Here is a 22,080-nt window from a genome sequence, read left to right on the forward strand (position 1 = left end):
CTCGTCTCTCCCACCTCAGAGGCTCAGACCTGACACCCAGCCAGAGCACCAAGACCCTGTTAGCCATGTGGCTAGAAGAAAAGAGAGGAAAAAAAGAAAGAAAAAATAATAATAATAATAAATAAAATAAAATTTAAAAATTAAGTAAAAAAAAAAAAGAGAGAGCAACCAAACCAATAAACAAATCCACCAATGATAACAAGCACTAAAAACTATACTAAGATAAACATAAAAATCAGAAACAAGTCAGTCACAGACAGCAAACCCCAAGTCTACAGTTGCTCCCAAAGTCCACCGCCTCAATTTTGGGTTCATTTGTTGTCTATTCAGATATTCCACAGATGCAGGATAGCTCAAGTTGATTGTGGAGATTTAATCCACTGCTCCTGAGGCTGCTGGGAGAGATTTCCCTTTCTCTACTTTGTTCGCACAGCTCCTGGGGTTCAGCTTTGAGTTTGGCCCTGCCTCTCTGTGTAGATTGCCCTCAGGCGTCTGTTCTTCTCTCAGACAGGACGGGGTTAAAGCAGCGGGTGATTAGGAGACTCTGGCTCACTCAGGCCAGGGGGAGGGAGGAGTACAGAATGCGGGGCGAGCCTGCGGTGGCAGAGGCCGACATGGCGTTGCAACAGCCTGAGGCGCGCAGTGTGTTCTCCCCGGGGAAGTTGTCCCTGGATCACAGGACCCTGGCAGGGGCGGGCTGCACAGGGTCCTGGGAAGGGAGGTGTGGATAGTGACCTGTGCTTGCACACAGGCTTCTTGGTGGCTGCAGCAGCCGCATTAGCATTTAAGCCCATCTCTGGTGTCTGAGTTGATAGCTGCAGCTCGTGCCCGTCTCTGGAGCTTCTTTAGGCAGTGCTCTGCCTTCTGTGGACAGACAGGGAAGGAATCCCCTCTCCTCATGCACCCCAAAACAGTGGTCTCTTGCCTCTTAGGCAGTTCCAGACTTTTTCCCGGACTCTCTCCCAGCTAGCTGTGGTGCACTAGCCCCCTTCAGGCTGTGCTCACGCAGCCAACCCCAGTCCTCTCCCTGGGATCTGACCTCCGAAGTCTGAGCCTCAGCTCCCAGCCCCTGCCCACCCCGGCGGGTGAGCAGACAAGCCTCTCAGGCTGGTGAGTGCCGGTTGGCACCGATCCTCTGTGGGGAATCTCTCCGCTTTGCCCTCTGCACCCTTATTGCTGCGCTCTCCTCCGTGGCTCCGAAGCTTCCGCCCGGCCAACCCCCGTCTCTGCCAGTGAAGGGGCTTCCTAGTGTGTGGAAATTTTTCCTCCTTCACAGCTCCCTCCCAGAGGTGCAGGTCCCGTCCCTATTCTTTTGTCTCTGTTTTTTCTTTTTTCTTTTGCCCTACCCAGGTACATGGGGAGTTTCTTGCCTTTTGGGAAGTCTGAGGTCTTCTGCCAGCATTCAGTAGGTGTTCTGTAGGAGTTGTTCCACATGTAGATGTATCTTTGATGTATTTGTGGGGAGGAAGGTGATCTCCACATCTTACTCCTCCGCCATCTTCTGGACTAGTCTTGAGTTTTATTCTCAGGACAACCTCATGTTGAGAAAAGGCATGCTGCCTGGGTCCAGGAAACTGAGGCCACAGCTAGGGAGTCTGGAGCTTGGATTTGGTCCCCACCTCTAAAACGTTAGATTGTCTTCTTGACTACTCTGGTTCACCACATCAGGATTGGGGGAGAAAAAGAATGAGTGGAGGTGAACTGAAAAGATGAACAACGTTTGGGCAGTGCCTACCCCAAAAACAACTCTTTTTTCTATAATAAAAGAAGGAGCTTTTAGAAATTTCTACGGGAGGGAGGGTTAGCTGTTTATCATGCCTGGCCCTCTCTTTAGCTTATTTCTTTATTACCAAAGAACTTCAAGGGGCAAACCAAGAAAAACTTCTGTGGATAAAATCTTTTTTTTAAGGAGATGTCTAGAAATAGGATTTCCTTATGTTCAGTAATAACAAATTTACCCATGTCTTCTAAATCTTGGGGTTTTTTTCCTTTTTTACAAATAATTTTTGGCCTACTCCATGTATCTGGTATTTGACTTTTTGTCAAAAAGAACTGTTATCAAAAAAGAAGGAAGGAAAAATATAATAGAAACTGAAAGTTCCTTTCTTCAGGCTTTTCCCCCACTTAGCTCTTTGTCTGAAACTAAGAATAGAATCAAAGCTTTTTTTTAAGTTAATTGTTCTTATATTCCCCAGGGCTTTTAAACAGTACCAAACGAGGAGATGGGTGTTTTTTATTCACATAGCCTGCCAGTTAGATTTTCTTTCACCTGGTAATTAAATGCTTCTCCTCCGGGCCCCATGCTCTCTCCCTTCTGCCCTCCAGCCCTAGGGTGCAGAATCAATATCCTCATTATCAGTGTCTGCAGATGGAAGCTGAGCGCTCAGCACCACATTCCTGCTCCCTGCCTTTGCCTTCCATCTCACGTTTTCTGGGCTCCGCATGCTTAGAGCCGTGCTTTCCTCCAAAGCCCTTTTCTAGCCAATGAAGATTTTTCTCAACTAACATGGCAAGATCTATGCCATATCTTCTTGGTAGTTGAGCTAAATGGGAGGAAAATATGATGTAATTATGCACATAAAAAAAGAGGAACAGGGTTGTGATCTGTAAAAGAAAACTGAAAAATAAATGAATAATGACATGAGAACCTAAGAGTAACATTTTTTTCATGTTTCTTGTGTTTTCTTTATCTCATTAAAAATTTTAAGGGGTTTAGGCTTACACTTTATTATTTTTGTCCACATTCTATGAATTAGAACCAGATTTCCAATGGCAGTTTGTATACAGTGGAAATCTTTATTTGACCATATAGTTATTAGAATTAATAGGATGTGGTGAATAGAAAATAACTTTCCTGGAGATGACTATGCCTGGTAACCAGCAAAGCAAACCAGTGTAATTTCCAAATACAAAGAGCGGTCAGGTTAGCAGCAGCTGACAGAATGGAAGGCAAGTTATTTTAGGTGTTACCTAAATTTTCGTTCCCACACTGCCCAACCCGTGTCTTTTCCCATCTCTGACTGTAGTACTCGTTGTAGTCAGGCAGCTGTAGAAATGTAGGCTCATTTCTCTCTTGGTAGTTACCAGTGGTTTCATCCCATCTTTCTTCCATCTCAGACTAAAGAAAAGAAAAATGTATTTCAGAAATAGATACCGAGCATGTTTTTTTCACTGCTTTCCATTTTCTCTTTTATATCTGTCGGTCACCAATATCACTCAGTACTCCACAATCAATTTTTTTTTAAATAAGATATTCTGATGATAGTAGCAGCTGTTTTTGGTCCAGTACACTTTCTCAACCAGCGGTTTAGAATCCCAGTTGACATGAACAATCTCTCTAGACCAGGGGTCAGCAAACTTTTTCTGTAAGGGCCAGAGAGAATTAGGCTTGGGGGCCCTATGCATTTACTCAACTCTGCCATTGTAGTGAAAAAACAGAGCCACACACAATATGTAAACAAGTGAGTGTGGCTGTGGTTCAATAATACTTTACTTACAAAACAAAAAGCAGGCTGGATATAGCTTGTGGTCTGTAGTTTGATGCATCCTGCTCTAGACCATAAAAAGAAATGGTAAAAATCACTGAAATTCCAGAACTAAATGTAGAAGTGTTTCCAATTAGATGAGATATACCGTCCGTATGTCCTTTAACTTTTCATACTTTATTTGCATTTACATGTTATGGTGTTTTAAATTTTCACCTGAAACTATTGCAATCTATCATTCCATTTGAATCCTTATTTTATTTAAATGTGACAATCTAATGGTAAAAATTTGTGACAGTCAGTTTACTGGAATGTGACCATTTTTTTCCCTCCTCTTTGTGATTTAGGCCTTGGAGAAACACTGCAGAGTGAAAGGAGGCTATTCAGGCCTCAGGGATGTTTACTTCCATAAGGAGAGCTATGATGATGTGCAGCAGAGTTTCTTCCTGGCAGAAACACTAAAGTAAGTAAAAATTATTCTGGATGTATGTGACTAAGATACCTGAAGAGATCTTCTTTCTAGTTGTCTTTATCATGAACACATTCAAATAACATCAAGCGTGACTGCTTCCGAATGCCATTCTACATGCATGGCAGTAATTGCAGGTGTGTTTTCATCATCATGTAAGTTCAATGACTTGGGACTGCTTCGTATGGTTCTCGTACACAGGGACCAAAGCACAGAGCAGCTTCTTTCTTCGGCATTAATGAGTATACCCCTTAAGGTTTTGCTATACTTGACGGTTGTCCATGATTCTCCATAAGATGAATGGAGACATTGATGTGTTTTTTTTCTGTCTCTTTGTGGTTTCACTGGCTGACAGGGTCTCTCAGGCCTCACATACCCATGTTTCTCTCTCCAGATATTTGTACTTAATATTTTCTGATGATGATCTCCTTCCACTGGAACACTGGATCTTCAATACCGAGGCACATCTTCTCCCTGTACTCTCTAGGGATATAAAGAAAGTTGAAGTCAATGAGAAATAAAAAGACATTTTATATTTTACTCTCCTCCATTCCCTTCACTGCATACCTTAATAATTCTTTTTCCGGTGATCAGGCATATGATGAATTTTTATTAATAGGTCTGTGATCATTCTAAGTTTTAAAATTGTTTTGCAGTCTTTTATGTTTATTATCATAGACATAGATGGACCTAAATTCCTTATTGTAGCCTTTATTATTCATTCAGTGAATCACATGGTTTTTTGTTTGTTTGTTTGTTTTAAGTAATCTTTTATCTCTGGAGTTCATGAAGGTGTAGTATCATTTTTATTAAACTGAATAGAATGGTATACCAATGACCTCTTAATCACAATTTTGATTTGACTGCAAAAATTTTTCCTCCTCTATGAGGAGATGATGTCTGCTTTAAGCTGTAATGTTTTGCCATGTTGCAAAAAGCCATAATAATAAATTAAATAATAAAAAAGCTTTTTCCTTTTCAATTTCGTGTTAATCTGGTTTGTCTATCCACCAGAGACAGATCTTATAACTGTGACAAGCCTCCTTATGCAGGTCTATCATTATTTGATAGAATGTCTTCTAAAATACTTTACTCACATTTTAATTCAAATTAGAATGTCATCCCAAAAGGATCATCTCCTCTTGACCTCATTTCATTGGATCCACGGTATATTTTTGTTGGTTACTTATATTAGTGTTTCCTAATTTGGGAATTAGTTCTCAGGGTTTACTTTAAATGCCCTGTGTCATCTCTGGATCATGTACTGGTTAATTTCTTCCATTCTCTACCACACAGTGAAGTGAGCTTTCCAGTTTTTCAGAGCTCTGCTGTTACCGAATTATATTTTTTAAAAGGAAATTGTATAACTTTTAGTGTGTTAGCTTTTGCTTTCATCTGAATATATGAAGAAATTGGGGCTCTCTCCGAAGAGAGGGTGAGTATTTCATATGGTTTTTTGTTTGCATTTCATCTTTAATTTTTTTTTTCTCAAAAAAAAGAAACCATTACATTTCTTTCAGGTTTTTCAGATTTGAAAAGAGCACTTTCTCAAATGTAGTAAATTATTTCATTTCAGTTTATGAAAGCAGGATTTAACTCTGAAAGAATTTTTGCCAATGTGTCTATTCATGGTCAATTGAGGAAAATCTAGTAAACTTTTAGGCCAAATTAGGATATAGTGTATTTTGTCTGGTTAAATTCAACATAGCAATTTCCGCTTAGAAGTAATATGTAGGAATGGATACTCCCAATCCCCTACAATCCTGTAGCAGATCAAAATAATTATGATTATATGACTCTTCAAAGCATTTTTTTGAGATATGAATGGTTTTCCCAAAAATAGATCTGGTGACACCTCGTGTTTTCTTATCATATTTGTTCATATTTTATATATATTCCCATGGAAGGGCTAATATGATGCATATACTGAGGTACAAAGATTTTGACCACCTGCATTTTCAGCTACAGTGGTCAAATAGATCAGTGCAACCCCATGGATTAGGCTGAAGCGCGTGAAATTGAGGCATTTCTAGTTTAAAGATTGTTCAGTATCAGCAATTTCATGTGATTCAACCTAATATTTTTTAAGACAATTATTTTCTTAGATCTCAATAGACTTAGTTGTTTTAGCTATTTCAGCTTTTGAAAGTGTTTCAAAAGATTTCCTTTGTCTGAAAGGACCACCTTGTGTGACCTGCCCTCTTTTTCAATATTATTCATTCAAACAATAAATCAACAAAATTAGTAAGTGAAAAAGATCCCTTAGTACGTCATGATTGCTATTCCCAAGACTTAAAGGCAAAACATAGAAGATTCTTGTTAAAATTGGGCCCTATGTATTTAGATTATAATTTTCACATGAATGTCCTTGGACTAGCAATTTAAATTAATTTATTTTCTTTGCTTTTCAATCTGATTTGAAAGAGCACAAGCTGATAGGTATTTCTGCAGCAGATAGGATATTAAAATCAGGTTGTATGTACACACTGCACTGTGACGTACCTTTTGTATTCTGGAATAAATAGGCAAGAAGATTGTACTACGTGTTGCTCAGCCAGTGGCAAGAACAAAGTTATTTCGATTCTAGAACTTGGATATTTTAACAAAACCCAAAACACCAAAAATGTAAACAAGATAAGAGATTTATATTATGGTGATGTAATTTAATTAAAGTTATATTTTGCATTAATTATTTTAAACAACTGAAGTCCTTAGGTAAATGCTGTCTTTCATTCATTTTCAGCAAAAACTGTGCAATTAAGTTTACATATGTTTTCACATCCCAAAAGGTGAATAATAAAAATAGCACTTAATTTTGTGTTTCTGCATTTGTTTTGGGATACGTCGTGCAATTAATATTACACATATAAGTTGTATGGCAGTTTACAGAACTCAGTGATGTTTGTCATGACGCCTTCATATGTACTACCAGTTCTTTCCATTGATTGTTTTTGATTTGTACTTAAATCCATTCTGTCATTTCCAACTTTATATAAATCTCTAATGTTATGGGAAACGATAGATCGACACATAATTTTTAAAAACTATATTTGTAAAATTTCTCTATTGTAAATAAAGCCTTTTAATATATCTCCTCATTTGTTGGTTTTTTTTTTCCTTTTAAGGAAGCTTTTGAATATGTTGGGATGAGTGTGTACAGTTGCAAATGGAAATATTAGATCCTAACAGTGATTCCATACCACACCCAGAGAATTGTGACAAGGAAATATTTCCCATTAAAAACTTTAAATTGCAAATAATGTTGCATAACCACCTTTAGTTAATCAAACAGTTTTATTAAGAATCTAGGGGCTTCCCTGGTGGCTCAGTGGTTAAGAATCTGCCTGCCAATGCAGGGGACACGGGTTCAAGCCCTGGGCCGGGAAGATCCCACATGCCGCGGAGCTTATGTGCCACAACTACTGAGCCTGTGCTCTAGAGCCCACGTGCCACAACTACTGAAGCCCACGCACCTGGAGCCCGTGCTCCGCAACAAGAGAGGCCACTGCAATGAGAAGCCCACGCACCGCAAGGAAGAGTAGCCCCCGCTGGTCACAGCTAGAGAAAGCCCACACTCAGCAACGAAGACCCAACACAGGCAAAAATAAATATAAATAAAATAAATAATTTAAAAAAAAAAAAAAAAGAATCTAACATATGGTGAACACCAGGGCAGGTAGGGTAGAGGCAGGGAGTTGGAGTTAGAAATAACATTAAGAGTACGGCCCTTGCTCTTAAGTTTACAGTCCAATCGAGGAGATCAAACTCCCCCACCACCACCACCGCTGAAACAAAACAAAACAGCATTTCGTTGTGTTAAATGAGAAGTTAATTCTGCTGTAGATGGTCAGGTGGGCAGGAGGTCACTAGGATTTGAGTGGTCAAAGAGGCTTAGTAGAAAACAGACAACGTAAGCTACAAGAGAGCCAACAATATTTTTTTAAAAGCGTAGATTTTTCAAATTCAGGTGGTACTTTTTAAAATGTTTCAGACATTTGGGTTGCTCTTCTCTCTGCCTGGAACTCTCTTTCCTAGATGTTTTTCTGGCTCATTCCTCACCTTATTCAGGCCTCTGCTCAGTTGGCACCTTATCAGAGTAGCTTTCTTGACAAATCAATATAAAATTCCCCATCACCCTTTGCCCCGACTCTATTTTACTTTCTATTTAACATTTGTTATATAACATATATGTTTCCTTAAGTGTCTGTTGTATGTCTAACCTCTTAGAATTTAAGCCCTATGCAAACAGAAAGTTACTTTTTTGGGTCTTTCTCTCCCTGCCATGTTCAGTGCCTAGAGTGGCATCTCACACTTGGTAGTACACAGTGAATGTTTGGTTAACAGATGAATGAATGAATGAGATTCTACCTTATATTCATAGGCTTTGCTACAGCTATTTGCAAATATCTTAAAAGCAGTACATTTTTTAAAAATATTAAGTACCAGTATTATATAACATGCTGTTGTTTTAAATAATCTTAAGAATGGGTAATTTTTTATTGCTACTTATAGTAGTTTTAGGGAAATATAGAGTAAATTAGTATTTATGACTGGAATCAACCCTCAACCAACAGATTTTTTTTTACGCCATTTATATCATTAAGGTACCATGTATGGCCTTGTGTAATAAAAATACACACCAAAATAATTAAGTCATGATTTCTTTAATACTGAGTTTTTTCATTGTTTCTGTTTGAATAGCCTACTATTGTTTTCTGTAACTTAATCTCACAGTCCCTATATCATATAAAAAAAACTATTTCAATAGCATGAAGCAAAGAAATTGGTTTTTCACTTAATGTAGAGTTAGTCAGATGAGAACCTTCTGAATTCAATTATTTGTAACACAAATGATGTTGGTTGTGTTTTACTCTGTTGGTGACAGGATTATTTTAAAAGATTCTAAGCATGATTTTTATTCATACTAATTGTCAACCATCCACACAGTGATGGCAACTTGACAATCAATACATCTAATTTCTGATAATTATATGTAGATAGTTGCTTAAATTTCTAGGAAAACAATATAGATCTTTTTTTATTCAAGCACAGAGTTCATTTTCTAATTGCCCTTCTAGCTCCTTAGGTTGGGGCTGAGGGGAAATCTTATCATCTTTTTAACTGATTTAATGACCCAAAGACTGATCTCTGTTTTTTCCTGGCTCATTCCGTCTGCATTGGCCAACACATGAGTCATAATCTTTACAAAATATTTGCCAGGCATCAGATATGCATATAAACTATTAGAACTACATAGGAGTCTAGACAGCATTTAGTCCAACTCTCTTATTTTAAATATGAGGAAACTGGGAAATTTTCCCAAGGTCAGGAACTCTTTTCTGTCCTGGCTGTGGGCTACCAGACACAGGGATTTGGTAAGATTTATGCTCATAAGAAAGAACAATATATGAGAGCATATGTTATATCCAACCAGCCACTCCAACATAAAGGTGTAAACTCAGAGTTCACCCTTGGAAATTTGTCTAAGGCTATATTTCTCAAGGTGTGGGCTACAGTTCACCTGTATCAGAACCTCTTGTAGGTCTTGGTAAAATGCAGATTCCAGAGCATTACCCTAAATTGAGCAAATCAAAATTGGGGGGTGGCCTGGAATATCCACGTTTAATGAGCTCTTTCTGTTATTCCTATGCATACTAAAGTCGAGAGCCACAGTTTTAAGTTATAGGTAAGTGGAAGTCCTGAGATAGCAGAAGAAATCGTGAATTAATTAGCAAGTCATGACAAGCATATGTACCTTTTTCTGAATTTTTATTTCTACTTCAAGGTTTAAGCACAGCAACAACTTGAAACATAATTTGGATCATTTTGGAAAACGTAGATTCATCCTTTCACAAAAGCATTTCTGAACAGTAAGCCGTACACCTAAATCTTTAAGAAACAGATTTACATTGGATGTTTAAACAACTCTTTCTTATTGAGGTAATCTTAAAAGTATTAACTTCAATCACTCCTTTGTTTCATTTGCTTTCTTCTCCCAATAGCTGCTTTTAAAGTCAGTTCTTAAATTGTTTCTTCTTGTTGAATTTTAACATGACTGTCACTTGCACAGACTACACAGAATTCCTAGTTTGGCCACGCGCCATGTAAATATATAAGATATTCTTGGAAATGACCTCTGAAAAGGACCTTCATTTCCACCCACACCCACCTACGCCCCCCCACCCCTGCCGCGTTTTTACATTCATCGCAATGCTAATCGCCAAAGATTTTTTGACTTATGATCACTTTGAATCTCCTTAAGATATGCCGTTACTTACTAATAAATTAACGTAATTTTGTGTTACAGATCCATTTGATTCCCCAGCGAATGCAAATTACCATGAAAGCTTAGAGAACAGTCATAGATGCATAGCAACTTTTCTGCATCCTGGGATATTTTGGCCTTAGGCTATGAACACATATTAATTCATAATTCTGCAAAAAGGGCCATAAAATGTACTGATTTTCAAATAGCATTTTCCAGAAAATGACTAACACCTGAGAGCTCTTTGGTTTGTTTGTTTTATTTTGTTCTGTTTTTTAACTCTTCTAGGAGAAATAAGTGATGATTCTCATTCACAGAATCTTTAAGAACTTTGTTCCTGACTTTCAGTTTTTATAGTTGTTGGTGGAAAGTAGAAACACATAGCTTTGAATCACTGCTTAGAACCAGGATGGGAGGTCACCATATCAACTTCTTAAGGCAAGCACAGTGCTATTGGTCCCATTTCATGGACATGACAGCTTTGGCTTGTTGGGACCCAAGACCTCTATTTAGTAAGTGACAGAAGGAGAAGCAGACTAAGTCTCTTCCTTCTTTGTGCAAAACCTCATCACCACCCTGCCAGTCAATACAATACTTTAACCTCACTAGTTAAATAAATCCTAAGTAAATTTCACTGCTATTCACACTGCTATCTGCTATTTCCAGATTTATAACTTTGTGACTTAATGTAGTCTTAGCGAGGAGCTGCAAAATTTTATATGTTTTAAATGCCACCATTAAAATAAAATCCCTCTAGTCTCTTTTCTCTATATGATGCTGTAGAGAAGGGGTAGAAAGTAGGTACAGTTGGGCCAATGGGAAGCAGACTTCACTGAGAAGACAACTGAGTTCCAAACGTGGCTCTATTATTAACTTCCTGCGTGATTTGGAACAAGCCCTTGAAGTCTTTACGTCTCAGTTTCCTCATCTGTAAAATGAGAGGAGTGACCAGCCCATGTGGAGCAGCTAGGCTATGCCTTCAGTGATGTCTGTTGTGGATGCTGGAGCAGGAAACAGCAGTACACAAGCCAGGAATGTTCCATCCATGGACTAGAGGCCACCACGCCCAAATTACAAGACATCAAAACCTTCATTTTCTCATCTGTAAAATGGGAATAATAACACCTACATCGTGAGGACTAAAGTAGCTAATATATGTACATGTTCTTAGCTCTATACCTGGCAGGATTATGCCTTCAATCCCTGAATCCCAGCCCCTATTTCTAGCTCTGTAAGAAAGAGCTAGAAAAGAATCATCTCTCCTCTACCTTGGGAAGCCTCCAGCTTGTTTTGTTATGAGAACACATTTGCTATTATTTTGCTTGCCATTTCCAAATACCCTAGGCTTTTTTGGATGCTGTCCTTCAATCAGACTGCTTCAAACACACATTATTGCTCATTTTCCAAGGTCAGAGTTTAGCTCTTATTTTCTGACATGAGAACAGAAATATCCAGTTCTGTCTTCACACTAGTATGATGCACTAATTGAAGACTTTTCCACATATTTTTTTATTGAAGAACAGGAGGTTTTCTTTTAACATTTGTAGAAGAAAAGAAATAGGGTTCAACCCACCTGATTGCTGCTCTGGTAAGAGCATTATTATCAATTGTGTCATTGATGTATTCAAATAATCCCATGAAAATAAAACAGTGACTGCAAGTTAAGAACTGCTTTTAAAATTGAAGTATAGTTTTGTTTTCATCCCAGAGTAGCTTTGGAAACCAACAAATTCAATTTTATGAACTAGGAAAGATTGATGAAATAACTTCTGAGGGAACAAGTATTGCTTCCAAAATCAGCTTACATGTTTGAAAAGCACTTACAGTGACTTAAAATAATCATATCCAAAGAAGAATGCATAAAGTGGTTTTGATTGAGAATCCCCTTACCTGTCCCCCTCCTCCAAAACAAACAAACAAACAAACCCTTAGTTTCCACAGCAGTGGAGACACGCATTAGGTGAGAGTGACACTTGCCTTTTCTTCTGGTACTTCCCACCCCCTACCGCACCCCCACTCCCACCCCCATTGACAGAAGACTGTTCACTCCTGAAGAGGGGCTTGCAGTTCTGCCCCAGATTCTGCCTGACAAAGTACACACAGTTCCCCTCCCTCCCGCAGCCACACCCTTGCTGACTTTCACTTTTCTGGACTCTACCTGAAGTGGCCCTCCCTGTCTTCTACTCTTCTTGAAAAATGTCTACTTTTCCTTTAAGTCTCAGTTTACATGTTTGTGACCTGTCTGCCTCTCTCTTCCCCCAATTTGTTCTTGCTTCTTCTGACTCTCTAAAGGACTTTATGCAAACTCCTATTCACATGCATCACACTCCAGTGTCATTATTTGTTTACTCATTCATTCATTCCACAAATGTTTATTAAGCACCCAGAGTATATCAGACAGTATCCTAGGTCCTAGGGATTCAGCAGAGAGCAAGTTACACTTGCTTCTTGTCTGCACAGAGCTGAAGACTAGAAAAAGGGCAAATATGCAAAAATACATAAAATTTTAAAAGGAAGGTGCCATGGCTTATTAATTAATATAAATATAAGACTTAATATGGCATCTGGCATATATTTGTTTTCAGTCTGGTTACACCCATCCTGCACTAGGAGGCACTCAGAGAGCATTTGGTAAAGAGTGAACAAGGTGTTAAGAATGAAGAAAAAGTCTCAAACTTTTCTTCAAAAAAATATAAACAGAATTTTCATCTTAAGTTTGACTGCAACAGAATACAGCCTCTGCTAGGCCCTACTAACTCGAAGTGGTACTTCTATCTGAAAAACTGAATGCAGATTCTATTTTTAGTGGGTAATCTAGTGTTTACCTTAACTGTGAGATACCTAATTACAAGCTGTCATTAGAAAATATTCATCACTGTACTTGCAAAAGCAAACTCACCAAAAATAGGACAATTTTCTTATCTTTTAGTATGTTCAAAATATATCAACTGTCTCAGGGAAAACCCACAGGAGTCCAAACTGTATTCCTGCATTTTAATTGCTTCTGGACTACACACCGCTGGTAAGGTCAACAGACACACCGGAGACTCTCTTGCCATTAGGGTTAGGCTTGTTTGTTTAATTTGTTTCGGGGGGATGAGGGGTTGTTTGTTCATTTGAGCCATCATAGATAAAGGCTGCTCACACATCTGAGACTGGCTTCTTCTGGTCGATGAAACACACGAGGGGCACTGTCAGTGATGTAAAGGAGAAAGAACTCCTCTGTAGTTACTGCAGCCTTTTTGTAATCCTCTCGTAATAGGACCAAGGATTTTAGGACTCAAGCAAATCCATTAATAATTACATTGTTATTTTCTTCCTAATAAGTTCAGCTTCCTTTTCCCAAGCTGGCCTTTCTTCAACCATTCTAACGGTGACAAAAATGACTGATTAGAATTTTCACTCTCATCCACCTTATCTTCTTGCCTCTAACTTCTAGCGGAAGTGCTAATATAAATGAGCAAATAACAGAGAGGGAGAAAAACAAGGGCTCTCAGAGAGATTAATCGGTCCCTGAAAATCTGAAAGTGACTTCTGTCATTATTACAAATCAATATACAGGATTTCTTTAAACACTAGATAAAAACCATATAATATGTCAAAACCATGATTAAAAGGTAAATAAAAATAATGAATTTTCACAAGATCTTGGATTTATTTTTCTATTTTAAAAAAGGTATACAATAGATGGTTTTCTTCTTTCCCTCTCCTCATATAATGATGATTGCATTAAGGAGAAGTTTCAACATTTCCACATTGTGTATCGGGGCTTTTAACCTCTCCCAAAGATCAGATAAAGACTGCCAAACCAAAAAGCATTCTTGGCTCATGTACACAGCTCATTCTTTAAACAGGAGATTCAGCATGTCCGAGCAAGAGCAAAGACTTCTCCAGGGTCTTTATCTATTGATTAAAACTGTACAGGCTATTCTGCTTAAAATGAGTCTTGAATACTCTCTAAAATAAATGTTTTATTCTATTTTGGAATAAAAGGTGTAAAGGGAAAAATGAGACATACATACCCTCCGACCCTGCAAAAATATGCTATATTACATTTTTTGCCCATGATATTTCTATAAAAAGCTAGAAGCAAGAAAAAAAAAATCTATTTGGCAATGAGATTGTAGTTTATCTCCTGAGAGGAAAATTCAAGACCAAGTGCCAATTACTACTCCACTGGACAGAGGTTACTTGGCAGTTCCCCAATACAATTAGGAACTGCCCTGAGACCTTTGTTTAAACTACCGATATGCCCCCACGTCTCAAAGGAAGTTGGAGAAACCTTTTTTCTGTGATTCTAATAGTTACAATACCAAGATTCCTAGATTCTCAGGAGCAGGCATCACACTGTGAACAGATTTGTCTAAATTGAGAATTCCTCCAGTTTCTTTTTTGGTCATTAGCTTTGTAATTATTACAAGTGGTATATCAGCCAGGGAAACAGAAACCACTCAGTCTCAGAAAGAAGAAATTTAACACAAAGAATTAGTTACATCGGTGATAGAAGAGCTGAGACGCCAAACAGTGGATGGTGAATTCTGCTGGCAATTCAGCAATTAGCAACTGCAGGATGCCACTATCTGGAGCAGACGCGGGAGAGACACAAGGTGGAGGTGATGCTACCAGAGAGCAGAAGTGATCAGAGCATGAGCTAGATCAACAGTGGAGGACTTAACAGCAGAAACTGAGACCACAGAGGGAAGGAATAGTCCAAGAGGAGCTAGAATCATGAAGGTGATACAGCAACTGCTAGAGACACCACTAGAAGCACAATGAATAAGAGAAATACACTGGCTTCTTCCTTTCCCCTACCTTACAGTCTTTTACCAATGCTTCTGTTGGTCAAGACTACCAGGAAAACAGAGCAAAGAAGTCTGGGAAATGTAGTTCCCTGAGATGCAGAGCCAAGCTGAGGAAGTTCAGGGAATAGATATGAGAGGAAACAGGTAAACGTCACAAAAGTAGCTATAGCTAGACTCACCATTTGGAACCTCTGCTTAGCTTGAGAGGTCTTCATTGAAAAAACAAGCCTTAAGGCTACCAGCTGCTAGAAACTAACAGATTGAGAACCTTGATTGCAAGGATCCATGAGTCCTCCCGGAGCTGTAGAGCAAAAATATTGAACATATTTTTGAGCCTTCATATCTCAGTGATGAACTTGCTGGTGAGAAGCCACATTTGCCCATCCGTGAAAAATCCAAAAAGTTTAACAAGTGCTTTCAGTCAAAGAATAGACTTCAGAGAAGGAAATCTGTGAGTCCATGAAGCGCTTGTTCTCAGAGAATAGGACAGATAAGACTAAAATAAAACCTGAAGAAGGTATAGCCATCAAAATGATCGTTTTAGATGTCAGTGATTAAACTTTGGTCACCCTGCTTTGGATCACAATTGATCTTAACTCCAAATTTTCACATGACTGGTAGTAGCACTTTTCTAAGTCTTTATCTGCCAACCCAAATACATCAGCCTAGTTTTATACCCCACTTAGTGGAACATAAAAATGATGAAAGCTAAATGGTCTTCCGAGAGAGAACTTAGATTTTTTTTAAAAACACTGACTCTATTAGTTTAATAATACTCATCAGCATAGAATCCTGATTTTTTTTAAAAAAATTACTTAAAGACATTTTGGAGTATTTTTCTCTGCATTGTTCACTGGGTTTAGATGGAAATGCCTACTCTTCTAAGCCCAGTTCAAATGTCACCCATGAACCTCTCCCAGTCTTCCTCCTTTTTGCTGTGTTAGCATCTTGGATAAGCCTAAATGGGTGTACTTATTACATTATATTGCAATTATTTGTTGCCAGTCTCTCTCTCTCTACTAGTGATTTAGACCAAAACAACCTATCAAAAGCAATTTAACTTCATAAATTGGACAAATATAAGGCCGGTCTGCACTATAATTTGGTCAAAAATTAATATCCTCAGTCACTGTTGCCAAGTTTGATCACTTTGTTATAGAATAGTGTTGTTTTGCAACAATTTGTGGGTCCAGAATTTAAGCATTTTTGTCATTTATTTCAAAATTGGGAGCAGAGCTTTTCTCATTTTGCTAAATTATTTTTTTCAGCTAGTCGTTGCTACTCTATGTTATTTGTAAAAGTTGAAACAACCAAATTATTCAATTTGGGAGATTGGTTGAAACAAATGTCTAGTACTAGGTGACAAATTGGAACAACTTTGAAGTCCAAAATTGATTGCTAGAAAACAATATTTAAGATATATTTTCCTTTTTATAGAAAATATTATAATAATGCCTATTCATCTTTGACTCTAGCTCATAGTATATAATAAGCATGTAATAAATGAGTATGTGCTATAGACTGAATGTTTGTGTCCTCCAAATTCATATGTTGAAACCTAATTCCCAAAGTGATGGTATTTGGAGGAAGAGCTTTGGGAGGTGATTAGGTCAAAAGGGTGGAGCCCTCATGAATAGGGTCAGTGTCCTTATAAGAAGAGATCCCAGACCCCAGAGAGCTTCCTCATCCCTTCCGCCAAGGGAGGACACAGCAATAAGACAGTCATCTGTGAACCAGGAAGAGGGCCCTCATAAGACTTCGAATCTGCAGCATCTTGATCTTGGACTTCCCAGCCTCCAGAACTGTCAGAAACAAATGTTTGTTGTTTATAAGCCACTCCGTCTATGGTATTCTGTTATAGCAGCCCAAATGGACTAACAGTATAAATGTAATTTTGTTCTTTTTCCTTCTGAGTTCAATCCATATCGATAGACGGCACCCACTCTTTCAGGCATTCAACAAATGTATATATTGAGAGATCCTTCTTTGTCAAAGATTTTGCGTGAGTCTATTAGTTCAAATTTGATTCTACTGAGCTGAGATGCTATTTTTCAAAATGGGAAATAAACGTTTCTCTCCCTACTCTTCTCTCAGTGTATTTCTCCAATTCCCAGCTCCCCCCATTCCCTACTCCTCCTCCCCAGTTAAGCAAAAGTCCATAAACCATATGCTGGAACAAAGTTATCACTCTCATAAGTTATTTTCCGCCCCACTGTAAGAATTTCATTTAGACAACACTCCTGAGGGCTCTCCATATCAGAGCTGTATATTACCGCTACAGGCAAGGAGAGAAAAAAAAAGAATTAGCATGCTCATAAATTGTTCTTGAGTGGTTATCTACTTCTAAAATTACACAGGAGAGTGTGATTGCAACAGGCATTCTTTTTAACTGATCCTGTCAAAGTGTGGACTGGTGTCATTTCCAGTGTATAATGCAGAAGATGTGAAATCTAATTTGGTATATTAATGAACATTAATGGTCTATAATCAGTTTATGACAAGAAATCAGTTAAACAAACAAGCAATTGACTTGCTCAAAATGTAATTAATAAAATTACTAATTCAGGTCAGAATTAAATTGTTTTCGGCAGGACCTTTGTCGGAGTTACAGTAAGGTGCAAGCCCATCAGAGTACTACAGAGAAGTGGTTTTTTCACAGAATGAAAAGGACTTCACGTACAGTATACACCGCAAAGTACATGTCCCACAAAGACTGGTGAGTGGGTGTGCTGTGATTTTTTTAAAAGATTTATTAGAATGAAATAAGAATAAAGAGGCAGTTTGGATTATAAGAATGTAAAGGTCATATTTTAAAGCAATTTCCATAAAAGAAATTATTTGCTGCAACATCGACCAAAAGTTTTAGTGCTGAATTTTTAAATGGCCAATGCAAATAATAATAATAGCAACAATAATATCAACATTCTCATATTTGGCTTTTTATGACATCTTTTCATACATTATTTCATTTATTCATTCTAATAGAGAAAATGTCACATATATTTGTGTATGTGTGTAGTGTGTGTACCTGTTTCAGTATAAACAGCGAATCTGGGCACATTTCTAGAGAGCACACCAAAGAACATAAACAGAAGAAACTTCTGGCATGGTGTCAGATGAGGGATTGTTGACCTAGAAGTCTATGAATGGGGCCTGTGAGTGTACAGGGTTCCTCACTGTCTGAAAAGCCTTCCGTAAGCCGAAATGGAAGAAGCAATTACCTTAGGACACATCTTGCTAACAGATGCACAAAATAAATTGAGATAGAGCCCAGATGCTCACAGACACATTTCAAAGCTGTGGTGCCTGGATGCTGAGATGCTGAGCGTAGTTCCCAGGGAAGGAGCTTGGTGGTGACATTGTCGCTGCTTAAGGTGTGAGCTGCCTCTATAACGGCTCACTGCAAGACACATGCTGAACACTATTTTCACTTTTTGCCTTTTTTGTAAAATCGAAATTCCTCCTTGGACTTCTTTTGGTTAGCGAAAACAAGTACTAATGTAGGTCTTTGGTAAAGTGGCATAAAGTGAACTTTCGAAAAGTGAACTTTCGAAAATCAGGGCATACCTCTATGTGCATTTTTCAGGAATGAGGACCTAAAACTTTAACCAGACTTCCAAAGTGGGAGGAAGAGAGTCTGTAACCTGAAAAAGATTGGAAACCACTGTTGTAGCTAGAGGCTACAGTTAACAAGTTAAAAACTGTAGCTCAGTTAACCTAGGAGTTCTCCAAATGTAGGTTCATTGCACCATTTAGATCTAGAGAATTCTGCTAAAATTGCTCATTTTTCTTCTGTGATCCCAGTTAACATATGGTGAAGAAGTTGAGGCTCTTTTTTATTCATTTGGGAGATTTTATTAGAATACGAAGGAAGAGATGCACATGTGAAAAAGGATGTTGCTACTGTGTGTGGCATCCTGTGTATTTTCTGCCAGACCAGGCAATCTGGGGCCAGAGGCAAACTGCATCCTGGTGAGCTATACACTTTGGGAAGCCAAGCGGATTTTCTCAAGTCGCCAGGATGCTGTTTTTAAAAACTGTTTTATTTATTTGTTAGGTCATCAAAAAGTGACAGTCTCAATCCTGAGACACACTTCTGTTACAAAGCAACTCATGAACAGAAAGTGTATATCCATTGGGAGCAAAACTAAATCACCCAGAATCACCCAGAATTAACTGAAACATTGCCGCACTCGTTCCAACTACTGAGATTAGCCGCAGATAATCAGCTTCTCACAATGGGAAATCATACAGAGGTGATTTATTTTCATTAAGTCCGTTTTCTAAATGCTGTTCCTGAGAACATGTATCGGTTGCCTGTATGTCATCAGCCAGGACCTGATGTGTGCTTGTGTTCTGATTTTCCTCATCATAATATTTCCCCCAGTACTCTGTGTTATAGTTATATGTGCAATCGATCCCTATATAGGAATTTATGTTGAAATAGATACCACAAGCTAGGAAATGCTAAATGAATTCCATTACTCTCTTTTGTGGGGAAGAAAATGCTTGTTGTTGACCAAATACCAGCCTAACTGGCAGCTCTCTGACTGGGTTAATATGTTCCAGAATGGTGTTCCTAGCAGTTGGAGTGTTCATTAAAACATGAATTCTGGGTCTATCCTAGAAACACTAACATAGTGAGCCAGTAAGTATGAGAATAAATACGAATGTTCCCTTTCACCAAGAATCCAAACCATGTGTAACTTTCTATTACCAAGCCTTTGAGATTAGGAAGAAAATTGTCCTTAATGCCAACATAAACAAGGTCAGCTAATAACAGGAATAAAAACAAGAAAAACAAAACAGAAACCAGAACCACAAGCATAACAAGTAAAAGGACCGGGTAAATGGAGTTCAGGGGAGAATCTGTTGTGAGGAAACAGATTATGAAATGAGCAGTGAAATGTCTGCATCCTTCAAGCCAGTGGACCCCAATTGACCCAATTCTGCCCTCACATTATAGAGTTCTTCACAGTATCTCCATCCCCAGACCCTAATTAAAAACAAAAATGACAAGACCACTGCAGCAGCCTAACCCACTGGGGCTCAGCTGCCTTTCTGCCCGGAGAGCAGCCACTCAGGTAATAAATACCTGGTGCCCCTGCTCCACTGGCTTCTCCTCACATCCCCTCAGGCTCTGTGCTGCCCTGGTACCTCCAGCTCATGCCTTACAAGCCCCAGCTCTTTCCATCCATCATTTCCTAGAGAGCAAATCCTTCGAGCAAGGCTGGGAGCCAATTCTGAATGTGACAGGTGTCTGACTTGGAGAGATCTCAAGCTTGTGTCTTGAGCACTCAGCATGGGCCCAACAGCTTGTGTTGCTTTCAAGGAGAGCTCATTCAGGACATTCCTAAGTACCACAGAGCTTGGTGCCCTGTGACCTGGAGCATGCCACCTCATCCGGATGCCAGCAAACCTGTCAACCAGGAAAAACAAGGCAAGGCCCTGTGTTCACGGACATTAACTCTGGTATCCCTGCTGTGAGGGGGCAGCAGTCTGTGGGGGAAATCTAATTAACAGGCATCTCTTGAGCAGCCAGTGCTGTGCTCTCCACCTGGACAGGCCGTGGGTTCTGAGATGGGAGAGCAAGATGGCCAGCTTTAGAGTTTGAATCCAGCTCTGTCTCTTGCTAGATCCAGGCTAAGGTGACCTTTCACTAAATTGATTCCTCAGCTATTGATTGAGTGCCTGCCACCTGCCAGTCATGATTCCAGGTGCTTCAGAGACAGCAGTGGACAAACAGGCCACTTAAATTCTAGCAGAAGACAACAAATTTCATAAATAAGGAAACTATATCTATGTTAGAAGATGAGAAGTACAGGAAAATATAGAAGTGGGACAGGGTGAGACAATCACAAGAGCCGGGGATGGTACCTGCTGTACATGTTGCAGTATGAAGATCAGGTGGTCAGGGTGGACCACCGTGGAGAACAGGAGATTGGCAGAAAGGCATGAAGGATAGGAAGAATTAGGCAGGGAGTTATTTGGGTCATCCAGGGGAAGAGTGTGCCAGGCAGAGAGACTGGCTAGAGCAAAGGATTTAAGACACAATGGGGCATGGAGGTCAAGGAACAGTGAGGAGACAGGGCAGGAGTGGAGTGGGTGAGGGCATAAGTGAGAGGAGAGGAGGGCGGGAGGGGGGCACGGGGGCCACCGTGAGGAGCAAGCCCCCCGTCTCGGCTCTCGTCTCCTCCTGGGTACCATGGATATAAAACGCCTTCTGCGAGGGGCTGTGAGAACATGATAATAGGTGTGAAAGGCTCTGCAGAGCACAAAGCAGAGCCTACATAAAGATCAGAAAAATTTCCCTCCACCTCTTTAACCTCAGATGGCATAACTAGTGCAAATGAGCCCAAAATCAGAGCTGGGAAATGGAAGCTGTGTCCCACAACAGAGTAGCAGGGGGCAAACATTTTAAAACAAGGTGTCTTTTTTACAACAAATTTGAGCCTTTTCACCCCCGTCCATACCCACCCCCCAGCCAGCAGTCCAAGCTCTTGGCCACCAAAGCCCCCCCTGGAGATCCAGGGTCAAGGGAGGGAGTCAGAGACGCAGGAACGTTTTTTGGTTTTTTTTTTTACATCTTTATTGGAGTATAATTGCTTTAAAATGTTGTGTTTGTTTCTGCTGTACAACAAACAAAGTGAATTAGCTATAGGTATACATATATCCCCATATCCCCTCCCTCTTGCATCTCCCTCCCTCCCACCCTCCCTACCCCACCCCTCTAGGTGGTCACAAAGCACCGAGCTGATCTCCCTGTGCTATGCAGCTGCTTCCCACTAGCTATCGGTTTTACATTTGGTAATGTATATATGTCCACGCCACTCTCTCACTTCATCCCAATTTCCCCTTCCCCCCGCTGTGTCCTCAAGTCTGTTCTCTAGGTCAGACGCAGGAACTTTTGTTCACAAGGGGGTCCCCTTCCCCAGCCTGATCTCCCCTCCCCCATCCCACTTCCATGCCTTTGGGGTCCTATCTTGCAGTACAGTGTCATGTGGACCCCCTTGGGGTGTGCCGCTGGGTACAACTAAGAGTCCCCCATTTCACTGAAGA

The 22,080-nt window shown here is 39.5% G+C and overlaps 1 protein-coding gene across 2 annotated transcripts in view; it reads left to right on the forward strand.

Annotated features, from left to right (window-relative positions):
- The window catches only part of MAN1A1 (mannosidase alpha class 1A member 1), a 168,344-nt gene extending 163,408 nt beyond the window's left edge, over positions 1–4,936 (forward strand). For both annotated transcript variants that reach the window (XM_007190772.3, XM_057528107.1), the window contains exons 12-13: positions 3,833–3,948; positions 4,349–4,936. In XM_007190772.3, coding sequence (XP_007190834.2) covers positions 3,833–3,948; positions 4,349–4,475 — 243 coding nt within the window. In that variant the 3' untranslated portion in view covers positions 4,476–4,936. The remainder of the gene's footprint in view (positions 1–3,832; positions 3,949–4,348) is intronic.
- Positions 4,937–22,080: the final 17,144 nt, after the last annotated feature.

The sequence above is a fragment of the Balaenoptera acutorostrata genome, chromosome 14, assembly GCF_949987535.1.
Source record: "Balaenoptera acutorostrata chromosome 14, mBalAcu1.1, whole genome shotgun sequence".
In the NCBI taxonomy this organism is placed as follows: Eukaryota; Metazoa; Chordata; class Mammalia; order Artiodactyla; family Balaenopteridae; genus Balaenoptera; species Balaenoptera acutorostrata.